Below are 25,410 nucleotides of genomic sequence, written 5' to 3'. Positions count from 1 at the left end.
ACTCAAATGAAGGGGTGATGATGCAGTCTTTGCGAGAGGGAGATAATCTGATTTAATTCGTTCTCAACTCGCAGCTCAGACACTTCATTCAGGATAAATGGAGCTAGCCCTGAGTTAGCCTACCCGGAAGCAGGTTAGTTCTGAAGGATTTGTTGCCATAGAAATGTACCTGACTAAAAGGTGACTGGTTATCCCGAGTTGAACTCAGAGTTGATCAAAGTTACCTCACTAACTCCTCAAACCTGATTCGTAGGATACCCCTCAGGTACGTACACATGGATAATAAACACACGTTCAACATGTAGTATTTACCCATCCCCACTACATGAGTCCTATACTGTAGTTACAGAATGACTTCATTGTTGTTAAACCCATCATGGTGGACGTAAATAAGATGTGGCTTAAAGGCAATTGTCTTGGTTGTCTGTAGCGTATGCCTGCCCATATCATAACCCCACCGTCACCATGGGGCACTCTGTTCACAACGTTAACATCAACAAACCACTCGCCCACACAACGCCATACAAGTGGTCTGCGGTTGTGAGGCCGGTTGGACGTACTGCCAAATTCTCTAAACCGACGTTGGTAGAGAAATGAACATTCACTTCTCTGGCAACAGGGCTGGTGGACATTCCTGCAGTCAGCATGCCAATTGCATGCTCCCTCAACTTGAGACATCTGTGGCATTGTGTTGTGTAACCAAACTCCACATTTTAGAGTGGCCTTTTATTGTCCCCAGCACAAGGTTCACCAGTGTAAGGATCATGCTGTTTAATCAGCTTCTTGATATGCCACAACTGTCAGGTGTATGGATTATCTTGAAAAAAAAGGAGGAATGCTCACTAAAAGGGATGTGCACAACATTTTAGAGAAAAAGCTTTTTGTGGATATTGGAACATTTATGGAATCTTTTATTTCAGCTCATGATACATGGGACCAACACTTTACATGTTGTGTTTATATTTCTGTTCAGTGTGTGTGTGTGTGTGTGTATATATATATATCTCAATCATTGTGGAACGAACAGCGGACTGAAGATGGGACGGTCGGGCATTCGTGTGGTTGAGTCCCTTTCTGCTGTAACATGCTCTTAACAAGGCAATGACACTTTGTAGCTCCTTGCTGAAACAAGCAACATGTTCGATTACGCCATCATTGACTTGAATAGGGTTGTATTATGCCATCATTGACTTGAATGGGGACGCCTGTTCTATTAATTCTATTTCTATGCAGAACATGCAGTCAGGAGCAAAGGAGAAAAAGTGTGGCGTATTGTAGGTATATTTAGTAAGTGTATATTGGTTATAAAGCGCTGTCAGGTGTATGCAGAATAGGGTGAGATCAGATGTGATGTATACTAAAGAGAGTCTCAATGAAAGTCTTAGAATGAAAAGTCCCATTTTGTGTTTATTAAATATAAACAAGTTTTAAATACACCATATGAAAACCACACATACACACGTCACAACTAGAAATCTGCATGAACTTGATGAACTGCATTCATTTTCTCATTAAAAGTGTCTTGGGGAAAAAAATGAAGGAGTTGAATGGAAGTAATGAAACAGGAATTTGTGAACATCATACGGCCTATGCAGTACAAACACTATGTAAGAGACTCATTAGGCTTATATATGCCTTATATATCACACGTGTTGATGCAATGTTGTATCCATGAATATTCAACACTGAAATCTGTTACTCTCATAATTCCAAATGCATCTGTGGATCTTTTCTGCAGACAATAATGAAAATTAACCTTGGTCTTTAAAGAAAGACTCAGCGTTATGAGGTTGCCACAAGCAGCACTGCAGAAAATGCAATGAGCGTGATGCAAGACATTGCTCTCACAGTCACGGAGTATCTGTGCATGTGCACGGGTTCGCTTCACGCTGCTACGTGGTACGTACAGTACCAAAACCGCAGAGAAGTTAAGCCTCACATTTAGCTGTTGCACAAATTGACCCACTACACTTTGTTTCCTTTGTGCATGTACGTCTATCGAGTGGAATAGTTTCTTTCTATGTTATTGAGTGGCATGGTTTTTCTTTTGGTGTATCCTCAGGTAGCTCCTCTCTGAGAACCTCTTCCCACAGTGATTACAGGCAAACGGCCTCTCTCCCGTGTGGACCTTCAGGTGCATCTTCAGTTGGTGTTGGTGGGAGAACCTCTTTTCACACTGGGGGCAGCTGTAGGGTTTCTCCCCTGTGTGGACCCTTTGGTGCCTCTTCAGGTTGCCAGCCTGGGCGAAGCACATGTGACACTGGGTACAGCTAAATGGTTTCTCCCCTGTGTGGACCCTCTGGTGGATCTCCAACTTCTGGGTGCAGCTGAAGCCTTTCTTACAGAACATGCAGAGGAACCGTTTCTCTTTACTATTGCCTGATGTGGCCCCCCCTCCCTGAGCCTGGGCTGTAGCCCTGTCGTTTGAGTTCAATACCTGATCGAAAAGGACATGGCCATGTGAATCGGAAGGAGCAATCGACATAGACACTGGGTCGCGATCCCTGAGTTTGTGTAAAGGGGAGTGGGTTGCGACATTTAGATTTGTCTCTAAGCTTTCCCTGTAGTCTAAGAAGTCATTGGTGCTGCCCTGTGAGTGTCCTTCTCCTAAGTGAGTCTCGTCTGCATTCCATGTCAGAGGAGCGTCACCCTCCACTTTCACAGTCACCTCATCTATGACTATAACCTCTCCTTTCTTATCTAGGCACCCGTCAGAGTATACACTATTACTGCGCCGGTTCCAGTCCCCTCTAAACAGATCAGTCTGTGTCTCTAAACCCAAGGATATGTTGCCAGGGTCCATCTCCGTAGTGTAAGAACAAGACGGATCATCAACACCAGTGTCTAACGCATCAACATCACCATCCCCACGGGAATGAACAGGCCTCTGGCTCTGGTGTAATACCGATAAGTACTCTGAGCCGGGAGCAGGGGGACAGCCCAGTCTCCCAAGCCCCAGTCTCTCTGGGTCTGACCTACGGTCAGATCCTGTGTGTAAGAGCATTTGTGTTACAGTTAAAGTCTCGGTGTCTGTCTCTGACTTGAGGACGGCGTTCGGCGTTCCACTGACCTCCGTGACGCTGTATCGGGTTCTGGGCTGCGCAGCGGTGGTGATGGTGGGGTCCTCTGTGGCTACAGGGGGCACTCCAGCCGCTCCAGTATGGTTGTCTCTGCTGTGCCGTGGGTCCTCCTCTCCTTCAGACCTCTCCAGCTTGACCCCAGGACCTACAGCCTCTGCAGACTGACACAAGAAGAGGTTATTACTGGTACATGAGTTGAATAGGATAACAATGGCATAGTGAAGTCTCACAGGCAGATAAATGAGGATGTACATGTTAGCAAGTGAATAGCTGAGGGGAGCCTTTCTGAAATAAACTGGCCACATTTGATGTACTGTAATTTTGATGTAATACTATTACACTAACCTCGATCACGATAACGTGCTGGGTTGAGGTTCCACTCCCCTCATCAACAGTGATTGGCTGGTCATCTCTCCATGCATTGTGTCCCGCTGGCTTCACAAAGCTCCTGTGGCCTCCAGTGAGATGTCCTTCACCTGAGAGAGTGATTGGGGGAAAAGAGGTGGTTAGGTTAACTACGGTCAACGCTATGACGCACTATTGACAGTTTTGACACTAGAATTGTTAAGAATGTAAGGTAACACTAAGCATAACTTCTTGATATACTATTTATAGATGGATTGACTGTTACATGCTTCATATGGTTTTCAATTAATAGGAAATGCAGTAGATCAAGAATCTGGTTAGAAAATGAGTGTCTTTCTGCAAGTTAGTTAAGTAATCAGTGGAATTATTGCATACTATACAGAAACTGACCAAGACCCAATTCTGGTTAACCTGTTGTTAACGCATCTAAAGTCACACATGTGCAGATGTGAACGGGGCGACAGGCCCCGCAGCCTGGACCTTCAGAAAAATGTACCTCTTGCCATTCCTCTGTATCGGTCGAGGATCTTGACACTACTGGGACGACTGGCGAGGACGCGCTCTCGCGTTGTCCTCTCTGCGCGCTCCCGTGCCACCTTCATTTCCAGTAGCTGTAGTTTCCTCCTCAACGTCCTGTTTTCTTTCTGGCTTTGAGTTATTTCTAAACGAAACACTGCATAGTCGTCGTCTACGAGTTTGCAGACCTCTGCCACGGCTGCATTCGCTAACACTTCCATAATGGAGGCGATTTGAGTGTGAAAAACCATACAGTTAGCCATTGTTAGCTAACGTTAGCAGCTAGCTAACGTTAGTCACCTAAATAACAGATCTATCAACCAAGTCCTGTCCCCAACGCGAATTAAAAACTACCTGGGGTAAGTATGTGATGCTATGCAGTTAAATTAGTCAAATGTAGATTTCCACGCTGTTAATAAACGTCTAAATAACAACAAAAACTCTAAAGTGGAAATTGTTCTTGGTCACTTCTGTTTACACTTCTTCTTCAGTGGTTTGTAAATCGCGTTTGACAACCAGCTTTAGTGATGCATTACCGCCACCTACTGGACTGCGGACCAGAGATGGAGAAAATCTAAAATTGAACTCTACAAAATTAAACACAATATCACCTTAAGGTTTTCTTAACAATTCAATTAAACTTGGCTGTTCAATACCATTATTCCTTGATACTAATAACAAACTGTCCCTTTCCCTCCCATATTCCTGGCACTGTAATAGAATGTGTTACACTGTCTCTATCTCCTGGCATTGATCACACTTCCCAGTCAGATGTTTCCCTAATTTCAAAGTGCTGTTAAGCCTTGTGTGTCCCAGTTCCATCTTCCTCCCTTCTCTCTCGGACCTCCCCCACATTTTCCTGGATCTTTTACAGGTGTCTTCCTTTTCCTTTCCCTGTTCCTCAACTCTTGCCAATAGTTTATTTTTTATTTTTTTACCACTGTTCTTATTAAACTCTTGGCCTCTGCTTTACTTAATAGAAAGGACCTTATTGGTTGGCGACATGACGGCATAGCGCAAAGGGTGTGGTTAAATTAAAAAGGTATGTGTGCTGTCCTTTGAAATGCGGTACTGCTTATTACATTACATCAAATCTCCTATGATCAGTATCTTTTAAGCTGAGAGCAGATTTGTAGATTTGTTTAGAAAGAACAGAGTGTTAGTAAGAATAGAGTACAAAATAATATATTACTTTATTTCATATACACTGAGTAAAAATATGAGTTACACTTCATATTAGGATATTTATTTATTGAAATAAATAAATTAGGCCCTAATCTATGGCTTGCACATGACTTGGAATACAGATGCATCTATTGGTCACAGATACCTTTTAAAACAAAGTAGGGAATTGTTCCAAAAACCAGTCAGTATCTGGTGTGACCACGTCATGCAGCGCAACACAGCGCAATCTCCTTCCCATAGAGTTGATCAGGCTGTTCATTGCGGTGTGTGGAATGTTGTCCCGCTCCTCTTCAACGGCTGTGCGAAGTTGCTGGATATTGGCGGGAACTGGAACATGCTGACATACGCGTTGATCCAGAGCATCCCAAACATGCTCAATGGGCGACATGTCTGGTGAGTATGCAGGCCATGGAAGAACTGGGACATTTTCAGCTTCCAGGAAATGTGTACAGATCCTTGCGACATGGGGTCATTGAATTATACTGAAACATGCAGTGATGGTGGCGGGTGATTAGCATGACAATGGGCCTCAGGATCTTGTCTCGTTCAAATTGCCATAGATGAAATGCAATTGTGTTTGTTGTCTGTAGCTTATGCCTGCCCATAACATAACCCCACCGCCACCATGGGGGCACCCACACAACGCTGTCGGCCATCTGCTCGGTACAGTTGAAACAGGGATTCATCTGTGAAGAGTACAGTTCTCCAGCGTGCCAGTGTTCATCGAAGGTGAGTATTTGCCACTGAAGTAGGTTACGACGCCAAACTGCAGTAAGGTCAAGACCCTGGTGAGGACGACAAGCACACAGATGAGCTTCCCTGAGACTGTTTCTGACAGTATGTGCAGCAATTCTTCGGTTGTGCAAACCCACAGTTTCATCAGCTGTCCGGATAACTGGTCTCAGACAATCCCGCAGGTGAAGAAGCAGGTCCTGGGCTGGCGTGGTTACACGTGGTCTTTGGTTGTGAGGCCGGTTGGATGTACTGCCAAATTCTCTAAAACGACATTGGAGATTGCTTATGGTAGACAAATGAACATAAAATTATCTGGCAACAGCTCTGGTGGACATTCCTGCAGCCAGCATGCTAATTGTATACTCCCTCAAAACTTGAGACTTCTGTGGCATTGTGTTGTGTGACAAAACTGCACATTTTAGAGTGGCTTTTTATTGTCCCCAGCAGATGATGCTGTTTCATTAGCTTCTTGATATGCCACACCTGTCAGGTGGATGGATTATCTTGGCAAAGGAGAAATGCTCACTAATAAGGATGTAAACATTTGTGCAATAACATTTTAGAGAAATACGTTTTTTGTGCATATGGAACATTTCCAGGATATTTTATTTCAGCATAAAACATGGAACCAACATTTTACATGTTGCGTTTATATTTTTGATCAGTTTACATCACCTCAGTAGGTTAAATATTCAACAGACCTCGTTCTAACCTCGGTACTGCCTCTCTAGTTAACAAAGGGTTAAGGAGGGGTATGTGGTTAATTACTCTCTTACCCCAAGACATTTCACATGATAACTATTGTCAGCTAAACAGTGTTTTCCAGATATTCCTTGCGTACATCTGAAGACACACTGCTATGATTTCTCCCCGTTGTGGACACTCATATCGGATAAGGTGATTCAGGAAGTAGAAACTCTTCTAACACAGTTTATGCTCATGAGGAGGAAGGATTAACAACAGGTCAGAGGTAACGTGTCAAGGTAGACCTACCAATTAGTCATTCTTTTTACTGATATCAAGTTTGTTTATGAATTATTAGGGGATTGAAACTTGCAATTCTGTTACCAAATTGGAAACGGAATTACTGCGATTGACTTGGCTACAATGGGAAATGATAGTAGTCACAAACCGCAGTTGGGTCCCCTGCTATTGTTCTTCCTTCCACTGGCACACTGTTATGTTCAGCTCATCTTTCTGTCATCTGGTGGTTAAAGCAAAACAATGTGGACAACCCCTCACACTCCCTCTCTCTCTCTGCCTCTCTCTCCAGTTAATGTCTCCTACCACCTACCCTCTTTCCATTTACTGTGACAAGCATCCTCACTCACTGAGCACTGACGGACACTGTACGTCCATGGTAGGGCTCCGTTTTTTTTCCACAAGCACATGGAGTAGCCAGCTAAATAGAAAAAGTAGCCAGCCAGGATCCCCCGGGTTAAGAACTTTTTACCAAACAAGCTCTATTTTGGCGGCCTCTGGTACATTCTATTGGCATCCGAAATACACAGCAAAATGATTGAATACGTTACTGAGTTGTGTTGTGGTATTGTGTTATAAATGACTGAAAATGTATGAATTCAGTGTATTGTTAGTTGTTTTGGATATTGTCTAGGCATGTATGATCCGGACTGTTTTCTAAGTAAGAGAACATTACACACTTTTTTTTATTTTACATTTAACCTGTCTTCTCGAAGATAGTGTTTTACTGCAAGATATGAATTGCTTTGGTACTGTTGTTTAACTGACACCTGGCCCAGAAAGACACTTTTCATACACGGCCACAGAGAAGTCCAATTAGAAAATCCCTAATTGCGTCTTCGGTCAGCTGTTCATTCCACACCAAAAAAATAAACTGTTATTTTATGGCATTTATTTTAAAATAAGGCTGTTACGTAACATGTGGGAAAAAATGTGGAAAAGGTTCAGGCCAAAGAGTTCAATCTTGGTTTCATCAGACCAGAGAATCTTGTTTCTCATGGTCTGAGAGTCTTTTAGGGGCCGTTTGGCAAACTCCAAGCGGGCTGTCATTTGCCGTTTACTGAGGAGTGGCTTCCGTCTGGCCACTCTACCGTAAAGGCCTGATTGGTGGAATGCTGCAGAGATGGTTGTCCTTCTGGAAGGTTCTCCCATCTCCACAGAGGAACTCTGGAGCTCTGTCAGAGTGACCATCAGGTTCTTGGTCACCTCCCTGACCAAGGCACTTCTCCCCCGATTGCTCAGTTCGGCTGGGTGCCAGCTCTAGGAAGAGTCTTGGTGGTTCCAAACTTAATCCATTTAAGAATGATGGAGGTCACTGTGTTCATGAGGACCTTCAATGAGGCAGACATTTTTTGGTATCCTTCCCAAGATCTGTGCCTCTGCAAAATCCTGTCTTGGAGCTCTTAGGACAATTCCTTCAACCTCATGGCTTGGTTTTGCTCTGACATGCACTGTCAACTGTGGGACCTTATATAGACAGGTGTGCCTTTCTAAATCATGTCCAATCAATTGAATTTACCACAGGTGGACTCCAATCAAGTTGTAGAAACATCTCAAGGATGATCAATGGAAACAGGATTCACCTGAGCTCAATTTCGAGTATCATAGCAAAAGGGCTGAATACTTATGTAAATAAGATATACATATGCAAAAATCTCTAAAAAACTGTTTTTGCTTTGTCATTATGGGGTATTGTGTGTAGATTGATGAGGGGAAAAAATAATTGAATCCATTTTAGAATAAGGCTGTAATGTAACAAAATGTGCAAAGGATCTGAATGCACTGTAAAAGGCCACTTTAAAATGTGCAGTTTTGTCACACAACACAATGTCTGTAATAAAGCGCTTTTGTGGATAGGAACTCATTCTGATTGGCTGGGCCTGGTAGTGGGTGGGCCTATGCCCTCCTAAGCCCACCCATGGCTGCACCCCTGCCCATTCATGTGAAATCCATAGATTAGGGCCTAATTAATTTACCTACAGTGGGGAGAACAAGTATTTGAAACACTGCCGATTTTGCAGGTTTTCCTACTTACAAAGCATGTAGAGGTCTGTCATTTTTATCATAGGTACACTTCAACTGTGAGAGACGGAATCTAAAACAAAAATCCAGAAAATCACATTGTATTGATTTTTAAGTAATTCATTTGCATTTTATTGCATGACATAAGTATTTGATACATCAGAAAAGCAGAACTTAATATTTGGTACAGAAACCTTTGCTTGCAATTACAGAGATCATACGTTTCCTGTAGTTCTTGACCAGTTTTGCACACACTGCAGCAGGGATTGTTTTAGCCCACTCCTCCATACAGACCTTCTCCAGATCCTTCAGGTTTCGGGGCTGTCGCTGTGCAATACGGACTTTCAGCTCCCTCCAAAGATTGTCTTTTGGGTTCAGGTCTGGAGACTGGCTAGGCCACTCCAGGACCTTGAGATGCTTCTTACGGAGCCACTCCTTAGTTGCCCTGGCTGTGTGTTTTGGGTTGTTGTCATGCTGGAAGAACCAGCCACGACCCATATTCAATGCTCTTACTGAGGGAAGGAAGTTGTTGGCCAAGATTTTGCGATACATGGACCCATCCATCCTCCCCTCAATACGGTGCAGTCGTCCTGTCCCCTTTGCAGAAAAGCATCCCCAAAGAATGATGTTTCCACCTCCATGCTTCACGGTTGGGATGGTGTTCTTGGGGGTGTACTCATCCTTCTTCTTCCTCCAAACACGGCATGTGGAGTTTAGACCAAAAAGCTCTATTTTTGTCTCATCAGACCACATGACCTTCTCCCATTCCTCCTCTGGATCATCCAGATGGTCATTGGCAAACTTCAGACGGGCCTGGACATGCACTGGCTTGAGCAGGGGGACCTTGCATGCGCTGCAGGATTTTAATCCATGACGGCGTAGTGTGTTACTAATGGTTTTCTTTGAGACTGTGGGCCCAGCTCTCTTCAGGTCATTGACCAGGTCCTGCCGTGTAGTTCTGGGCTGATCCCTCACCTTCCTCATGATCATTGATGCCCCACAAGGTGAGATCTTGCATGGAGCCCCAGACCGAGGGTGATTGACCATCATCTTGAACTTCTTCCATTTTCTAATAATTGCGCCAACAGTTGTTGCCTTCTCACCAAGTTGCTTGCCTATTGTCCTGTAACCCATCCCAGCCTTGTGCAGGTCTACAATTGTATCCCTAATGTCCTTACACAGCGCTCTGGTCTTGGCCATCATTGAGAGGTTGGAGTCTGTTTGATTGAGTGTGTGGACAGGTGTCTTTTATACAGGTAACGAGTTCAAACGGGTGCAGTTAATACAGGTAATGAGTGGAGAACAGGAGGGATTCTTAAAGAAAAACTAACAGGTCTGTGAGAGCCATAATTCTTACTGGTGGGTAGGTGATCAAATACTTATGTCATGCAATAAAATGCTAATTAATTACTTAAAAATCATACAATGTGATTTTCTGGATTTTTGTTTTAGATTCCGTCTCTCACAGTTGAAGTGTATCTATGATAACAATTACAGACATGCTTTGTAAGTAGGAAAACCTGCAAAATTGGCAGTGTATCAAATACTTGTTCTCCCCACTGTATTTCATTATATGAACTGTAACTAAGTAAAACTTTGAAATTGTTGCGTTTATATTTTTGTTCAGTATAGTTAGCATTGGCTTGTAAATTTACCTCCAACTTCCTGCATACTGGATGTAGAGATGTAAAAATGGTATCCACGAGTACATCTGACTCTGGGGAAGTAGATAAAGGGATCAATTTCCAGAATCCCGAACTATGCCTTTGATGCTTTAATATTTCTAAGGCATGGTCCCACACTTAACACAAAATTAGTCAAGACCCGGGCCCTTATCCACAAAGCGTCTAAGAGTAGAATGCTGTTCATCGATTACAGCTCAGCATTTAACACCATAGTACCCTCCAAACTCGTAATTAAGCTCTCGACCCCGCCCTGTGCAACTGGGTCCTGGACTTTCTGTCGGGCCGCCCCCAGGTGGTGAGGGTAGGACACAACATCTCCACCCCGCTAATCCTCAACACTGGGACCCCACAAGGGTGCGTTCTCAGCTCTCTCCTGTACTCCCTGTTCACCCATGACTGCGTGGCCATGCACGCCTCCAACTCAATCATCAAGTTTGCAGACGACACTACAGTGGTAGGCTTGATTACCAACAACGACGAGACGGCCTACAGGGAGGAGATGAGGGCCCTCCGAACGTCGTGTCAGGAAAATAAACTCACACTCAACGTCAACAAAACAAAGAAGATGATGGTGGACTTCAGGAAACAGCAGAGGGATAACCCCCCTATCCACATCGACGGGACAGTAGTGGAGAAGCTGGAAAGTTGTAAGTTCCTCGGCGTACACATCACCGACAAACTGAAATGGTCCACCCACACAGAGAGCGTGGTGAAGAAGGCACAACAGCGCCTCTTCAACCTCAGGAGGCTGAAGAAATTTGGCTTGTCACCAAAAACACTCACAAACTTTTACAGATGCACAATCGAGAGCATTCTGTCGGGCTGTATCACCGCCTGGTACGGCTCCGCCCACAGCTGCAAGGCTTTCCAGAGGGTAGTGCGGTCTGCACAACGCATCACCGGGGGCAAACTACCTGCCCTCCAGGACACCTACAGCACCTGATGTCACAGGAAGGCCAAAAAGATCAACAACCACCCGAGCCACTGCCTGTTCACCCCGCTATCATCCAGAAGGCGAGGTCAGTACAGGTGCATCAAAGTTGGGACCGAGAGACTGAAAAACAGCTTCTATCTCAAGGCCATCAGACTGTTAAACAGCCATCACTAACATTGAGTGGCTGCTGCCAATATACTGACTCAAATCTCTAGCCACTTTAATAATTAAAAATTGGATGTAATAAATGTATCACTAGTCACTTTAAACAATGCCACTTTATATAATGTTTACATAGCCTATATTACTCATCTCATATGTATATACTGTACTCTATACCATCTACTGTATCTTGCCAACGCCTTTCAGCCACCGCTCATCCATATATTTATATGTACATATTCTTATTAATTCCTTTATACTTGTGTGTATAAGATAATTGTTAGATTACTTGTTAGATATTACTGCACGGTCGGAACTAGAAGCACAAGCATTTCACTAACCTCGCATTAACATATGCTAACCATGTGTATGTGACCAATACAATTTGATCTAAGATCTTTATATAATCTTATTAATTTTGATCTAAAAGGCAAAACTGATCGTAGATCACCTAATACCATTCAGACAGTAGTTTACAGAGGGCTCACCTCAGTGAGACTGTGTGTGTTCCTGTGCTGCTCAGCTGGTTCCTCTGTGGGTTCAGGAGGTGGTGTAGTCTGGTTGTCCTCCATGACCATGTTCCCCAGACCCTCCTCCTTCACCAGAAGCACTGGAAGACACAGGTGATAGACAAAACATTAAGAACACCTGCTCTTTCCATGACAGACTGACCAGGTGAATCCAGGTGAAAGCTACGATCCCTTATTGATGTCACTTGTTAAATCCACTTCAGTCAGTGTAGATGAAGGGGAGGAGACATGTTAAAGAAGGATTTTCAAGCCTTGAGACATGGATTGTGTATGTGTGCCATTCAGAGTGTGAATGGGCAAGACAAAATACCTGCCTTTGAATGGGGTATGGTAGTAGGTGCCAGGCACACCGGTTTGTCTCAAGAACTGCAACGCTGCTGGGTTTTTCATACTCAACAGTTTCCTGTCTGTATCAAGAAGTGTATACAACCCAAAGGACATCCAGCCAACTTGACACAACTGAGGGAAGCATTGGAGTCGACATGGGCCAGCATTCCTGTGGAACGCTTTCAACACCGTGTAGAGTCCATGCCCCGACAAATTGAGGCTGTTCTGAGGACAAAAGGAGGGCTGCAACTCAATATTAGGAAGTTGTTTTAATGTTTGGTATACTCAGAATTACTCATTGCCCAGTGACATGAGCCTACAAGACAAGCTAAAGTACATCTATGCTCGCTTCGAGGCAAGTAACACTGTAACATGCATGAGAGCATCAGCATCAATCTCTATTGCACTCCACACTGCCCTTTCCCACCTGAACAAAAGGAACATTATGTGAGAATGCTATTCATTGACTACAGCTCAGCGTTCAACACCATAGTGCCCTCAAAGCTCACCACTAAGCTAAGGACCCTGGGACTAAACACCTCTTTCTGCAACTGGATCATGTACTTCCTGACGGGCCGCCCCCAGGTGGTAAGGGTAGAATATATCAGCCACGCTGATCCTCAACACGGGGGCCACTCAGGGGTGCGTGCTCAGTCCCCTCCTGTACTCCCTGTTCACTCATGACTGCACGGCCAGGTACGACTCCAACTCCATCATATTAAGTTTGCTGATGACACAACAGTGAGACAGCCTATGGGGAGGAGGTTAGAGACCTGGCCGTGTGGTGCCAGGACAACAACCTCTCCCTCAACGTGATCAAGACAAAGGAGATGATACACCAAACACACCAAGACAGTCGTGAAGAGGGCACGACAAGGCCTATTTCCCCTCAGGATACTGAAAAGATTTGGCATGGGTCCTCAGATCCTCAAGACATTCTACAGCTGCACCATCGAGAGCATCCTGACTGGTTGCATCACTGCCTGGCATGGCAACTGCTCGGCCTCCGACTGCAAAGCACTAGTGCGTACAGCTGCTGATACTCTGTATATTATCTATGCATAATCCCTTTAACTCTACCTACATGTACATATTACCGACTAACCGGTGCCCACACACACTGCCTCTGTACCGGTACCCCCTGTATATAGCCTCGCTATTGTTATTTTACTGCTGCTCTTTAATTATTTGCTACTTTTATTTCTTATTTATCCATTTTTTTACAAAAAACTTGTTTTTCTTAACTGCATTGTTGGTTAAGGGCTTGTAAGTAAGCATTTCACTGTAAGGTCTACTACACCTGTTGTATTCGGCACATGTGACAAATAAAAATTGATTTGTACACTCCTTTGGGTACGTACACACAGATAATAAACACAATTTCAACATGTAGTGTTTACCCATCCCCACCATGTTTGAGTCCTATACTGTAGTTACAGAATGCCTTCATTGTTGTTAAACCCATCATGGTGGATAAAAACAAGTCAGTTGTGGGTAAAAACAAGTCAGCTCTGATAAGTCAAAAGTCATCATCAGACAAACCTGACTAACCTATGAGGTGTACAGTAGGTGTTAGTTACAGTGCCTTGCGAAAGTATTCGGCCCCTTTGAACTTTGCGACCTTTTGCCACATTTCAGGCTTCAAACATAAAGATATAAACTGTATTTTTTTGTGAAGAATCAACAACAAGTGGGACACAGTCATGAAGTGGAACGACATTTATTGGATATTTCAAACTTTTTTAACAAATCAAAAACTGAAAAATTGGGCATGCAAAATTATTCAGCCCCTTTACTTTCAGTGCAGCAAACTCTCTCCAGAAGTTCAGTGAGGATCTCTGAATGATCCAATGTTGACCTAAATGACTAATGATGATAAATACAATCCACCTGTGTGTAATCAAGTCTCCGTATAAATGCACCTGCACTGTGATAGTCTCAGAGGTCCGTTAAAGCGCAGAAAGCATCATGAAGAACAAGGAACACACCAGGCAGGTCCGAGATACTGTTGTGAAGAAGTTTAAAGCCGGATTTGGATACAAAAAGATTTCCCAAGCTTTAAACATCCCAAGGAGCACTGTGCAAGCGATAATATTGAAATGGAAGGAGTATCAGACCACTGCAAATCTACCAAGACCTGGCCGTCCCTCTAAACTTTCAGCTCATACAAGGAGAAGACTGATCAGAGATGCAGCCAAGAGGCCCATGATCACTCTGGATGAACTGCAGAGATCTACAACTGAGGTGGGAGACTCTGTCCATAGGACAACAATTAGTCGTATATTGCACAAATCTGGCCTTTATGGAAGAGTGGCGAGAAGAAAGCCATTTCTTAAAGATATCCATAAAAAGTGTCGTTTAAAGTTGGCCACAAGCCACCTGGTAGACACACCAAACATGTGGAAGAAGGTGCTCAGATGAAACCAAAATGGAACTTTTTGGCAACAATGCAAAACGTTATGTTTGGCGTAAAAGCAACACAGCTCATCACCCTGAACACACCATCCCCACTGTCAAACATGGTGGTGGCAGCATCATGGTTTGGGCCTGATTTTCTTCAGCAGGGACAGGGAAGATGGTTAAAATTGATGGGAAGATGGATGGAGCCAAATACAGGACCATTCTGGAAGAAAACCTGATGGAGTCTGCAAAAGACCTGAGACTGGGACGGAGATTTGTCTTCCAACAAGACAATGATCCAAAACATAAAGCAAAATCTACAATGGAATGGTTCAAAAATAAACATATCCAGGTGTTAGAATGGCCAAGTCAAAGTCCAGACCTGAATCCAATTGAGAATCTGTGGAAAGAACTGAAAACTGCTGTTCACAAATGCTCTCCATCCAACCTCACTGAGCTCGAGCTGTTTTGCAAGGAGGAATGGGAAAAAAATTCAGTCTCTCGATGTGCAAAACTGATAGAGACATACCCCAAGCGACTTAAGCTGTAATCGCAGCAAAAGGTGGCGCTACAAAGTATTAACTTAAGGGGGCTGAATAATTTTGCACGCCCAATTTTTCAGTTTTTGATTTGTTAAAAAAGTTTGAAATATCCAATAAATGTTGTTCCACTTCATGATTGTGTCCCACTTGTTGTTGATTCTCAACAAAAAAATACAGTTTTCTATCTTTATGTTTGAAGCCTGAAATGTGGCAAAAGGTCGCAAAGTTCAAGGGGGCCGAATACTTTCTTAAGGCACTGTATGTGGGTATGTGTAGGTATATTTAGTAAGTGTATAATGGTTATATAGCACTGTCAGGTGTATGCAGAATAGGTTGAGATCAGATGTGATGTATACAAAAGAGAGTCTCAATGAAAGTCTTAGGATGAAATGTCCCAGTTTGTTTATTTATGTTAAATACACCATATGAAAACCACACGTCTCAACCAAATCTGCATAAACTTCATGAACTTGAATTTTCTCATTAAAAAGTGTCTTGGGAAAAACATTTAATAGTTGAATGGAAGTAATGAAATAGGCATTTGTGAACATCATATAGCCTACACAGTACAAACACAATCTGAAACAGACTCGTTAGGCCTTATATTTCACACAATGTCTGGATGCAATATTCTACCCAGGAATATTCAACACTAAAATCTGTTACTCTTGTTATTCCAAATGCATCTGTGGCTATTTTCCACTGACAATGAAAATGTATCTTTGTCTTTAATGCAGGATTCGATCTAAAGGTCTAATGAGTGAAAAGGCTACATTCTATGTTATGGTGTTTCTGCTGGTGTATCCTGAGGTAGCTCTTCTCTGAAAACCTCTTCCCGCAGTGCGTACAGGCAAACAGCATTTCTACCGTGTGGACCTTCAGGTGCATCTTCAGCTTGTGCTGGTGGGAGAACCTCTTCTCACACTGGGTACAGCTGTATGGTTTCTCCCCTGTGTGGACCCTCTGGTGCCTTTTCAGGTCACCAGCCTGGGCGAAGCGCATGTAACACTGGGTACAGCTGAAGGGTTTCACCCCTGTGTGGACCCTCTGGTGCCTCTTCAGGCTGGACGAGTGGGAGAAACTGACCTGGCATAGGTGGCAGCTGAATGGTTTCTCCCCTGTGTGAATCCTCTGGTGAATCTCCACCTGTTTGGGGAAACTGAAGGCTTTCCCACAGAACGAACATGGGAAGCGCTTCTCTTTGGCACTACCGCCTTTACTGATAGCGTCTCTACTACTGTCATTTGTCAATGGGCTTGTGTAGCTATTTAGTGTTGAGGCACTGGCATTGTCTGAGGTCTGGTTTAACAGGAGAGTGTGAGGAGGATGAAGGCCAGGGAGTGTCTGTGTTGTTGCAGGGTCCATGTTCCAGTGGATAGATCCTATAGAAGGCAGGCTGAAGGCAGCACCTGTTAGGGGGTTAAGCTGAGGCACCATCAGTCTCTCTGAATCACAACTATAGGAGCAGGACGGAGCATCGCTAGTAGAGTCTGTGTCTGTTCTCTCCTGCTGCATACTGACACCGCTCCGTCCCCGCAGACCAAATCTACGCCTGGTTTCAGCCAGTCTGTTGTCATGGAGACTAAGTTCAGATGTTGCTTTGTGTTTGACTGTCTGTTTCTGGTTGTGGTTAACAGTGTTGTTCTCCAGCCCAGAGTTGAGGACGCTGTCCCATCCACTGACCTCCACTATGTCACCTCTGGTCTTGGCCTGCTCAGTGATGTTGTCACCTGAGCCCTTGGTTGCACCTGTCTGGGTATCCAAGATGGCCACCCAGTCTCCTCTGTTAGCCTCCAGCCAACCACCTGCAGGAAGAGGTTACAAAAAATACTTCACATGTCAGAAAAAACTACACATTACATTTTTGTTTGAGTTAATTACCTTGTGAAGTAAATATATTATAATTGTTTTTTTTTTGCATTTAAAGAAAATAAAAGCCAGGTGCATCACTATTCCTATTGAAGATCTATTACTGTATGTAGGCTATATGTATTTCTCTCTTACCTTGCTCCCCCATCTTTAGTCCACTCAGCAGATCAATGCTCTCTGGTCCATCCTCTACTGTCTCCTCTTTGACCAGCAGCAGATCAGGCTTCCCATCCTCCATGTCTACTGACTGTAAGAGATACAGAGTGAGAGGATGTTGGACTTAGAAATCTGATATGAGCACCCTGCTGTGGAGCATCTTCTGATTGGACAATGAGGGATTGCTATGAGTACTATGCAAACAAGTTAGTTGATTTGATTACTTGACCATCTTTAATGGTTTGATAATTCAAAGGCTCACCTCAGTGAGACTGTGTGTGGTCCTGTGCTGTTCAGCTGGTTCCTCTGCGGGTTCAGGAGGAGGTGTAGTCTGGTTGTCCTCCATGACCATGTTCCCCTCAGGGTTCCCCAGACCCTCCTCACACCCCTCCTCCTTCACCAGCAGTACCTCTGGACCCTCCTCCTGGAAGAGACAGGTAATACAGATTATACAGACATACACTCCCTTAGGTATGTACACACAGATAATAAACACTTTCAACATGGAGTATTAACCCATCCCCACTACATTTTTTGTCCTATACTGTAGTTACAGAATTACTTCATTCTTGTCCAACCTATCATATAGCCTAGTGTCCCTGATTGACTGTCATCCCCCTCCCCTTTTGTGCCTTCCTAGTTCCCGTGTCCGCCCAACCTAAACCCATACCCTAAACCATACCCTCTACCCCTTACTTCTCTTTTTATCCGTCCTGTTTCGTCTGGTCCTTTGATTTTAAATTGCATTATTATCACGGTAGACATAAATATTTTGTTGGTAAAAAATAAGTTGGCTATGATAAGTCATCATCAGACAAACCTGACTAAACTATGAGGTGTACAGTAGGTGTTTGTTTGTGTGTAGGTATATTTAGTAAGTGTATAATGGTTATAAAGCGCTATCAGAATATGCAGAATAGCGTGATATTAGATGTGATGTATACTAAAGAGAGTCTCAATGAAGGTCGTAGAATGAAAAGTCCCGTTTTGTGTTTATTAAACATAAACAAGTTTTAAATACACCATATGAAAACCACACATACACAACAACAACAAAAATCAGCATGCACTTGATAAACTACATTAAATCTCATTAAAAGTATCTTGGAGAAAAATGAAGTAGGTCAATGGAAGTAATGAATGGAAGTAGTGAACATCATATATCCTACACAGTACAACCACAATATGTAACAGACAGTGTACAAAACATTAAGAACTCTTTCAATGACAGAATGACCAGATTAATACAGGTGAAAGCTATGATCCTTTAATTTTGTCACTTGATAAATCCACTTCATCCAGTGTAGATGAAGGAGAGGAGGCAGGTTAAAGAAGTCTTGAGACATGGATTGTGTATGTCTGCCATTCAGAGGGTGAATGGGCAAGACAATAGATTTAAGTGCCTTTGAACCGGGTATGGTAGTAGGTGCTCAACAGTTTCCCGTGTACATCAGGAATGGTCCACGACACAACTGTGGGAAGGTGTTCGTACGGTTTGGTATACTCAGTGTATATCACCATGTCTGGAGGCAATATTCTACTCAGGAATATTCAACAATGAAATATGATACTCTCCTTATTCCAAATGCATCCGTGGATCTTTTCTGTTGACAATTAAAAGTATTGTTTTTCTTTAACCCTTTACACTCCTGCCCGGGTTGAAAATGGCAGATTTTGACACTGATAAGCACTTAAATTGGAACAAAGTGGCTGTACAGTAACATGCTATACATGACGTCAGAGCTCAGGGTCTCAGAGCTGGATGGGTTTTGACTGACAGACGTTCTGAACTTGAACACCACATGATGATGACTCCTTGCTGTCCCCAGTCCACCTGGCCGTGCTGCTGCTCCAGTTTCAACTGTTCTGCCTTATTATTATACGACCATGCTGGTCATTTATGAACATTTGAACATCTTGGCCAAGTTCTGTTATAATCTCCACCCGGCACAGCCAGAAGAGGACTGGCCACCCCACATAGCCTGGTTCCTCTCTAGGTTTCTTCCTAGGTTTTGGCCTTTCTAGGGAGTTTTTCCTAGCCACCGTGCTTCTACACCTGCATTGCTTGCTGTTTGGGGTTTTAGGCTGGGTTTCTGTACAGCACTTTGAGATATCAGCTGATGGACGAAGGGCTATATAAATACATTTGATTTGATGACAAGCAGATGCCTCTGACCCTCCTGCTAATTGAGCAACTTTTGCTCATGTTTTTATTGTCTGAGTGAGGGGGATGTAAATTGAGGAAAATGCTGAAAATTAAGAGGGCTGTGGTCATGAAATGTTGGCAGCCGGTTATTGTCATGCAAAAGACTGTTGGTCTCACTGTAACTGACCGTTAATGAACATAAACGCGTTTAGCATCTCCAGGCCTCGGAACATCTACATAAAACATTTTTTTAAAGTATAATAAATCAATTGAATATACAACCTTACAATAAATCTATTTATTTTAACCAGGTCTAAAATAAACATTATGATATGAATAACATTTATTTCAGAAGAACAGAGTATGAGTTGGCCTATGCTATCTGGCTATGCTCCATGACATAGGCTGTATTCTTGTTCATTTAGCTGACAATATATGCTTAAGTCCCCGTGACATTATTTTATTTCATAGTAAGAATAATATAATTGAACTCAGCTGAATAAAAATAGAGAGGATATTTTTCCCATTACTGAGCGACCGCGCAGATGAAGTGGCTAATGTTGAGCGTAAAAGTTAGGATTTGAAACAGGTCCTATGCTAGTTTGAGTTATTTGGCAAAGAATACCTTAAAAAGCAAAACATATAAGGGCTGCATGGTGGGACTATAGGATATCGATAATTTGAGAAAGTGTGTGTGGGGGGGGGGTTTGATCATCACCGTAGGAAGTGCTGTCCATTCCGTTGTGTTAGGATTTAAAACAACATCCACAACAACCATGTTTCACACTGCTTCAACCTGCTGTTGAACTTCTTTCTTCAAATTTGATTATCACAGTGTGGTGAGCTTTAAACGTACGACAGGCGCTCTGTTTTGATGATCAGTGTTTGACGTGATTTTCCATTACATTTGCATTGCTGTCAGAGTGGTTGAGGGACAATAGAGCCCCAAGTACCAGGTCATTAGGACCTGATGGTCATTAGCAAGTTGGGTACTACCAAAGCAGGTCCAGTGCATAAAAGGAGATTACCATGGAAAGTGGCATTTTACTGTGGTCATGACTCATGACTGCTTGTGTGGCGGTAATATGGTCACTGCAACAGCCCTAGATACAAGATGACATGGGGTTATAACCCGAGTTGTCTTGAACAGAATGAGCCCGTTTGTTGTATTGTGATTTTTTTTGGGCCGCGGACCACGCATTTGAATTTACTTATGACTCCATTCTATGCGTAGCAAAAGTATGATCTGCTTCTCTGAACTGCCTTGTGAAACCTAACACTAAGATCGTATTTTATAATTTAGCTTTTATAATTGATCAAGGTTTCAAATTATGAACACCTGGCCCAGATTGTGATTTATAATGGACCGTTTTTGGATTGTGTAAACAACAGTAATTGTGTAAAGGCGGGGATGCAGGGCTGTGTTCCAAACAAAACCACTACAGGCCCTGGTCAGTCCCTGGATGGGAGACCAGATGCTGCTGGAAGTGGTGTTGGAGGGCCAGTAGGAGGCACTCTTTACTCTGGTCTAAAAAATATCCCAATGCCCCAGGGCAGTGATTGGGGACACTGCCCTGTGAAGGGTGCTGTCTTTCGGATGGGATGTTAAACGGGTGTCCTGACTCTGTGAGGTCATTAAAGATCACATGGCACTTATTGTAAGAGCAGGGGTGTTAACCCCGGTGTCCTGGCTAATTTCCCAATCTGGCCTTCAAACCATCACCTAATAATCCCCAGTTTACGATTGGCTCATTCACCCCTGTAACTATTCCCCAGGTGTTCTCAGTCAACTTACCTGGTGAAATAACAGAAATGTAAAAAAACAAAAAAACACAAAAAAAACAAGTGTGATTTGATCTAGTTCCTCAACGGCACCGCTAGGAGAGCAAAAAAAAAACACCTTAAAGTTGAAGACACTTCCTTAACACTTCCTTATGTCATAAAAGTGCATTGAAATTACTTCATAACTGTGTACATTTTGGAGAGGTGTGTTGCTGCTTGGAAACACCAGTTAGTCCTCTCACTCAAACCCTGGTCATTTTTTTGTCTTGTGTTGCACCAACCCCACAATTTCCAGGAATATTCTTATTTTGTTACTGAAAGTATCCAAAGTATGTTTTGATTTTATTTTTAACAAATGCGGCAAAGTACAGTAAATGTAAAATGTGCATAAAATCAACCATGTAATGTTTGGATTCAGTTTTGTATCAGGAGAACTGTTGTCCCCACCCTTAGTCTAATAATTTTCCCATAATCTCCAAACTGTTCCCTTTTGAGTGCTACCATGGTTATGCAATCCCTAATTCTTCTGTAAGAAACATTTAGATTTAGCCCTATCCATATAGGCCAATTCTCACAAGTGTAAAGGGGTTAAAGTAGGGTTTGATCTAAATGTCAGACGCTATCAAGTGGAATGGTTACGGTCTATGTTATAGAGTGGAATGGTTTTTCTGCTGGTGTATCCTGAGGTAGCTCTTCTCCGAGTACCTCTTCTCGCAGTGCACACAGGCAAACGGCCTCTCTCCCGTGTGGACCTTCAGGTGCATCTTCAGATGGTGCTGGCGGGAGAACCTCTTCTCACACTGGAGGCAGCTGAAGGGTTTCTCCCCTGTGTGGACTCTATGATGCCTCTTCAGGTCACCACCCTGGGCGAAGCATGTGTGACACTGGGTACAGCTGAAGGGTTTCTCCCCTGTGTGGACCCTCTGGTGGATCTCCACCTTCTGGGGGCAGCTGAAGCCTTTGTTACAGAACATGCAGAGGAACCGTTTCTCTTTACTATTGCCTGGTGTGGCTCCCCCTCCCTGAGCCTGGGCTCCAGCCCTGTCGTTTGAGTTCAATACCTGATCGAAAAGGCAGCGTCCGTGTGAATTGGAAGGCCCCATCGAAGTGGACACTGGCTGGTAATCTCCAAGTGTGTGTAAAGGGGAGTGGTTTGTGACATTTGGATTAGTCGCTAAGCTTTCCCTGTAATCTAAGAAATCACTGCCCTGTGAGAGTCCGTATCCTAGGTGACTATCTGCATTCCATGTCAGAGGAGTGTCACCCTCCACTTTCACAGTCACTTCATCTACGACGAGACCCTCCCCTTTCTTATCTAGGCTCCCTTCACAGTATACACTACTACTGTACCGGTTCCAGTCCCCTCTAGACAGATCAGTCTGTGTCTCTAAACACAAGGATATGTTTCCAGGGTTCATCTCTGTAGTAGAAGAACAAGACAAATCATTGCCAGTCTCTAATGCATCTTGATGGGAAGGAATCGGGCTCGGGTTACTGTAAAGTAAATACTCTGAGCCGGGAGCAGGAAGAGAGCCCAGTCTCTCTGGGTCTGATCTGTGGTCAGAGCCTGTGTGTAAAAGCCTTTGCGTTACAGTTAAAGTCTCTGTGTCTGTCTCTGACTTGTGTCTGTCTCTGACCTCCGTGATGCTGCGTTGGGTCCTGGGCTGCACTGTGGCGCGGTCCTCCCTGGCTACAGGGGGCACTCCAGCCGTTCCAGTCTGGATGTCTCTGCTGTGCCATGGGTCCTCCTCTCCTTCAGGCCTCTCCTGCTTAACCCCAGGACCTGCAGCATCTGCTGACTGACACAAGAAGAGAAGAGGTTATTACAGGTGCATATTAGTTGAATTAGATCATGTCTCACAAGCTCCCCTATGGCAGATAAATGAGGATATACATGTAAGCAAATGAATAGCTGAGGGGAGCCTTTCTGAAATAAACTGGCCACATTCGATGTACTGTAATTGTGATGTAATACTATTACACTAACCTCTGTCACGATAACATGCTGGGTTGAGGTTCCACTCCCCTCATCAACAGTGATTATTTGGTCATCTCTCCATGTATTGTGTTCCGCTGGCTTCACAAAGCTCCTGTGGCCTCCAGTGAGATGTCCTTCAGCTGAGAGAGTGATTGGGGGAAAAGAGGTGGTTAGGTTAGCTACTGTCAGTGCTGAACAGTATATTGTACCCTATTGACACTGTAGAATTGGCAAGGATGTAAGGTAATACTTCAGATTACTTCTTGATATACACTACTATTTATAAATTCAGCAAAAAAAGAAAACATTCGTTTTTCAGGACCCTGTCTTTCAAAGATAATTAGTAAAAATCCAAATAACTTCACAGATCTTCATTGTAAAGGGTTTAAACACTGTTTCCCATGCTTGTTCAATGAACCATAAACAATTAATGAACATGCACCTGTGGAACAGTCGTTAAGACACTAACAGCTTACAGACGGTAGGCAATTAAGGTCACAGTTGTGAAAACTTAGGACACTAAAGAGGCCTTTCTACTGACTCTGAAAAACACCAAAAGTAAGATGCCCAGGGTCCCTGCTCATCTGCGTGAACGTACCTTAGGCATGCTGCAAGGAGGCATGAGGACTGCAGATATGGCCAGGGAAATAAATTGCAATGTACGTACTGTGAGATTCCTAAGACAGCGCTACAGGGAGACAGGACAGACAGCTGATCGTCCTCGCAGTGGCAGACCATGTGTAACAACACCTGCACAGGATCGGTACATCTGAACATCACACCTGCGGGACAGGAACAGGATGGCAACAACAACTGCCCGAGTTACACCAAGAACGTAGGCCTGATGTAAGGCAGGTCCTCACCAGACATCACCGGCAACAACGTCGCCTATGGGCACAAACCCACCGTCGCTGGACCAGACGGGACTGGCAAAAAGTGCTCTTCACTGACGAGTCGCGGATTTGTCTCACCAGGGGTAATGGTTGGATTTGCGTTTATCGTCAAAGGAATGAGAGTTACACACTTGCAGGTGCCTTGGTGGAAGAGTGGGGTAATATCTCACAGCAAGAATGGGCAAATCTGGTGCAGTCCATGAGGAGATACACTGCAGTACTTAATGCAGCTGGTGGCCACACAGGATACTGACTGTTACTTTTGATTTTGACCCCCCCTTTGTTCAGGGACACATTATTCCATTTCTGTTCGTCACATGTCTGTGGAACTTGTTCAGTTTATGTCTCAGTTGTTGAATCTTGTTATGTTCATACAAATATTTACACATGTTCAGTTTGCTGAAAATAAACGCAGTTGACAGTGAGAGGACATTTCTTTTTCTGCTGAGTTTAGATCGATATGTTCCATGCATCACATTGTTTTAATTGAATAAATAATAAGAAATGCAGTAAGTCATGAATCTGGTTAGAATATGATATTCTGTCTTTGTGCAGTACAGATAAGTAATCAGAGGAATTACTACATACTATCCAAAAACTTACCAAGACCCAATTCTGGCTAAAGGGCATTTTCACTGCTGCTCCATTTCACTCTATATGTTCATTAATGTTATTTACATAGCATGTCATAAAAATCGAGAATTGAGCGTTTCTGCATTTCACGAGGTTAAAACGGGCCGTCGACATTTCTTGGTTGTAAGCGAACCACAATATCCAGAATTCATTGTGATTTCAAGACGTAGTAGAGATGGATACTCTCCTTGAGAAATATCTCAACTTCAGTTTTTGGAGCCAGCACTTTCAGCCCAAGGATTTCGAACAGACCGGAATAATGACGCACTTAGACCATTCGTAGAACAGCTGAGGCAGTCGGTAAATAACTGTTTAAGTTCAACTTCACTAACAATGGTTTTGGGATACAGCTCTGAGATATGATGCGCCAACAAAGGTTCAAACAATTAACTTACGCTTTTGGGAAACCGAGCCCAGGGGTATTCAACTCTTACCCTACGAGGTCTGGGGCCTACTAGTTAATGTTCGACCTGATAATTAATTGCACC

General features: G+C 43.5%; 3 protein-coding genes across 5 annotated transcripts in view; all 3 read right to left on the bottom strand.

The window, feature by feature from the left end:
* LOC112231626 (zinc finger protein 205-like) overlaps nt 1–25,410 on the bottom strand; it is a 147,622-nt gene that overhangs the window by 90,771 nt on the left and 31,441 nt on the right. The gene's annotated exons all lie outside the window — the stretch shown is intronic.
* The window catches only part of LOC112245023 (early growth response protein 1-like), a 36,382-nt gene that overhangs the window by 9,536 nt on the left and 1,436 nt on the right, over nt 1–25,410 (bottom strand). The window contains exons 1-3 of one of the 2 annotated variants that reach the window (XM_042311887.1): nt 3,943–3,996; nt 3,426–3,556; nt 3,071–3,241 (exon numbers count right to left, since the gene is read on the bottom strand). In XM_042311887.1, coding sequence (XP_042167821.1) covers nt 3,071–3,241; nt 3,426–3,556; nt 3,943–3,952 — 312 coding nt within the window. In that variant the 5' untranslated portion in view covers nt 3,953–3,996. Of the gene's footprint in view, nt 1–3,070; nt 3,242–3,425; nt 3,557–3,942; nt 3,997–25,410 lie in introns of those variants that run through there. The other variant, XM_042311886.1, reaches the window with a different exon arrangement.
* Nucleotides 21,467–23,601, bottom strand: LOC112231939 (gastrula zinc finger protein XlCGF26.1-like). Of its 2 annotated transcripts, none has more exons than XM_042311965.1 (2): nt 23,406–23,601; nt 21,467–23,217 (listed from the first exon to the last, which is right to left on the bottom strand). In XM_042311965.1, exon 2 carries the CDS (start codon nt 22,834–22,836, stop codon nt 22,066–22,068), a length of 771 nt encoding a protein of 256 aa, XP_042167899.1. In that variant the 5' UTR covers nt 22,837–23,217; nt 23,406–23,601; the 3' UTR covers nt 21,467–22,065. The 2 variants fall into 2 exon arrangements, with proteins under 2 accessions (XP_042167899.1, XP_024254509.2); XM_024398741.2 differs by having other exon boundaries at nt 21,467–23,213; nt 23,406–23,457.

This window comes from Oncorhynchus tshawytscha, linkage group LG34 (genome assembly GCF_018296145.1).
Source record: "Oncorhynchus tshawytscha isolate Ot180627B linkage group LG34, Otsh_v2.0, whole genome shotgun sequence".
NCBI classification, from domain to species: domain Eukaryota; kingdom Metazoa; phylum Chordata; class Actinopteri; order Salmoniformes; family Salmonidae; genus Oncorhynchus; species Oncorhynchus tshawytscha.
The sequence above is the reverse complement of the archived record's forward strand: the minus strand, read 5'-3'. Positions and strand labels throughout refer to the sequence as shown.

Excerpts from the sequence above, each read along its gene's own strand:
- LOC112231939 (XM_042311965.1), bottom strand. The coding sequence starts at position 22,836 with ATGAACCCTGGAAACATATCCTTGTGTTTAGAGACACAGACTGATCTG.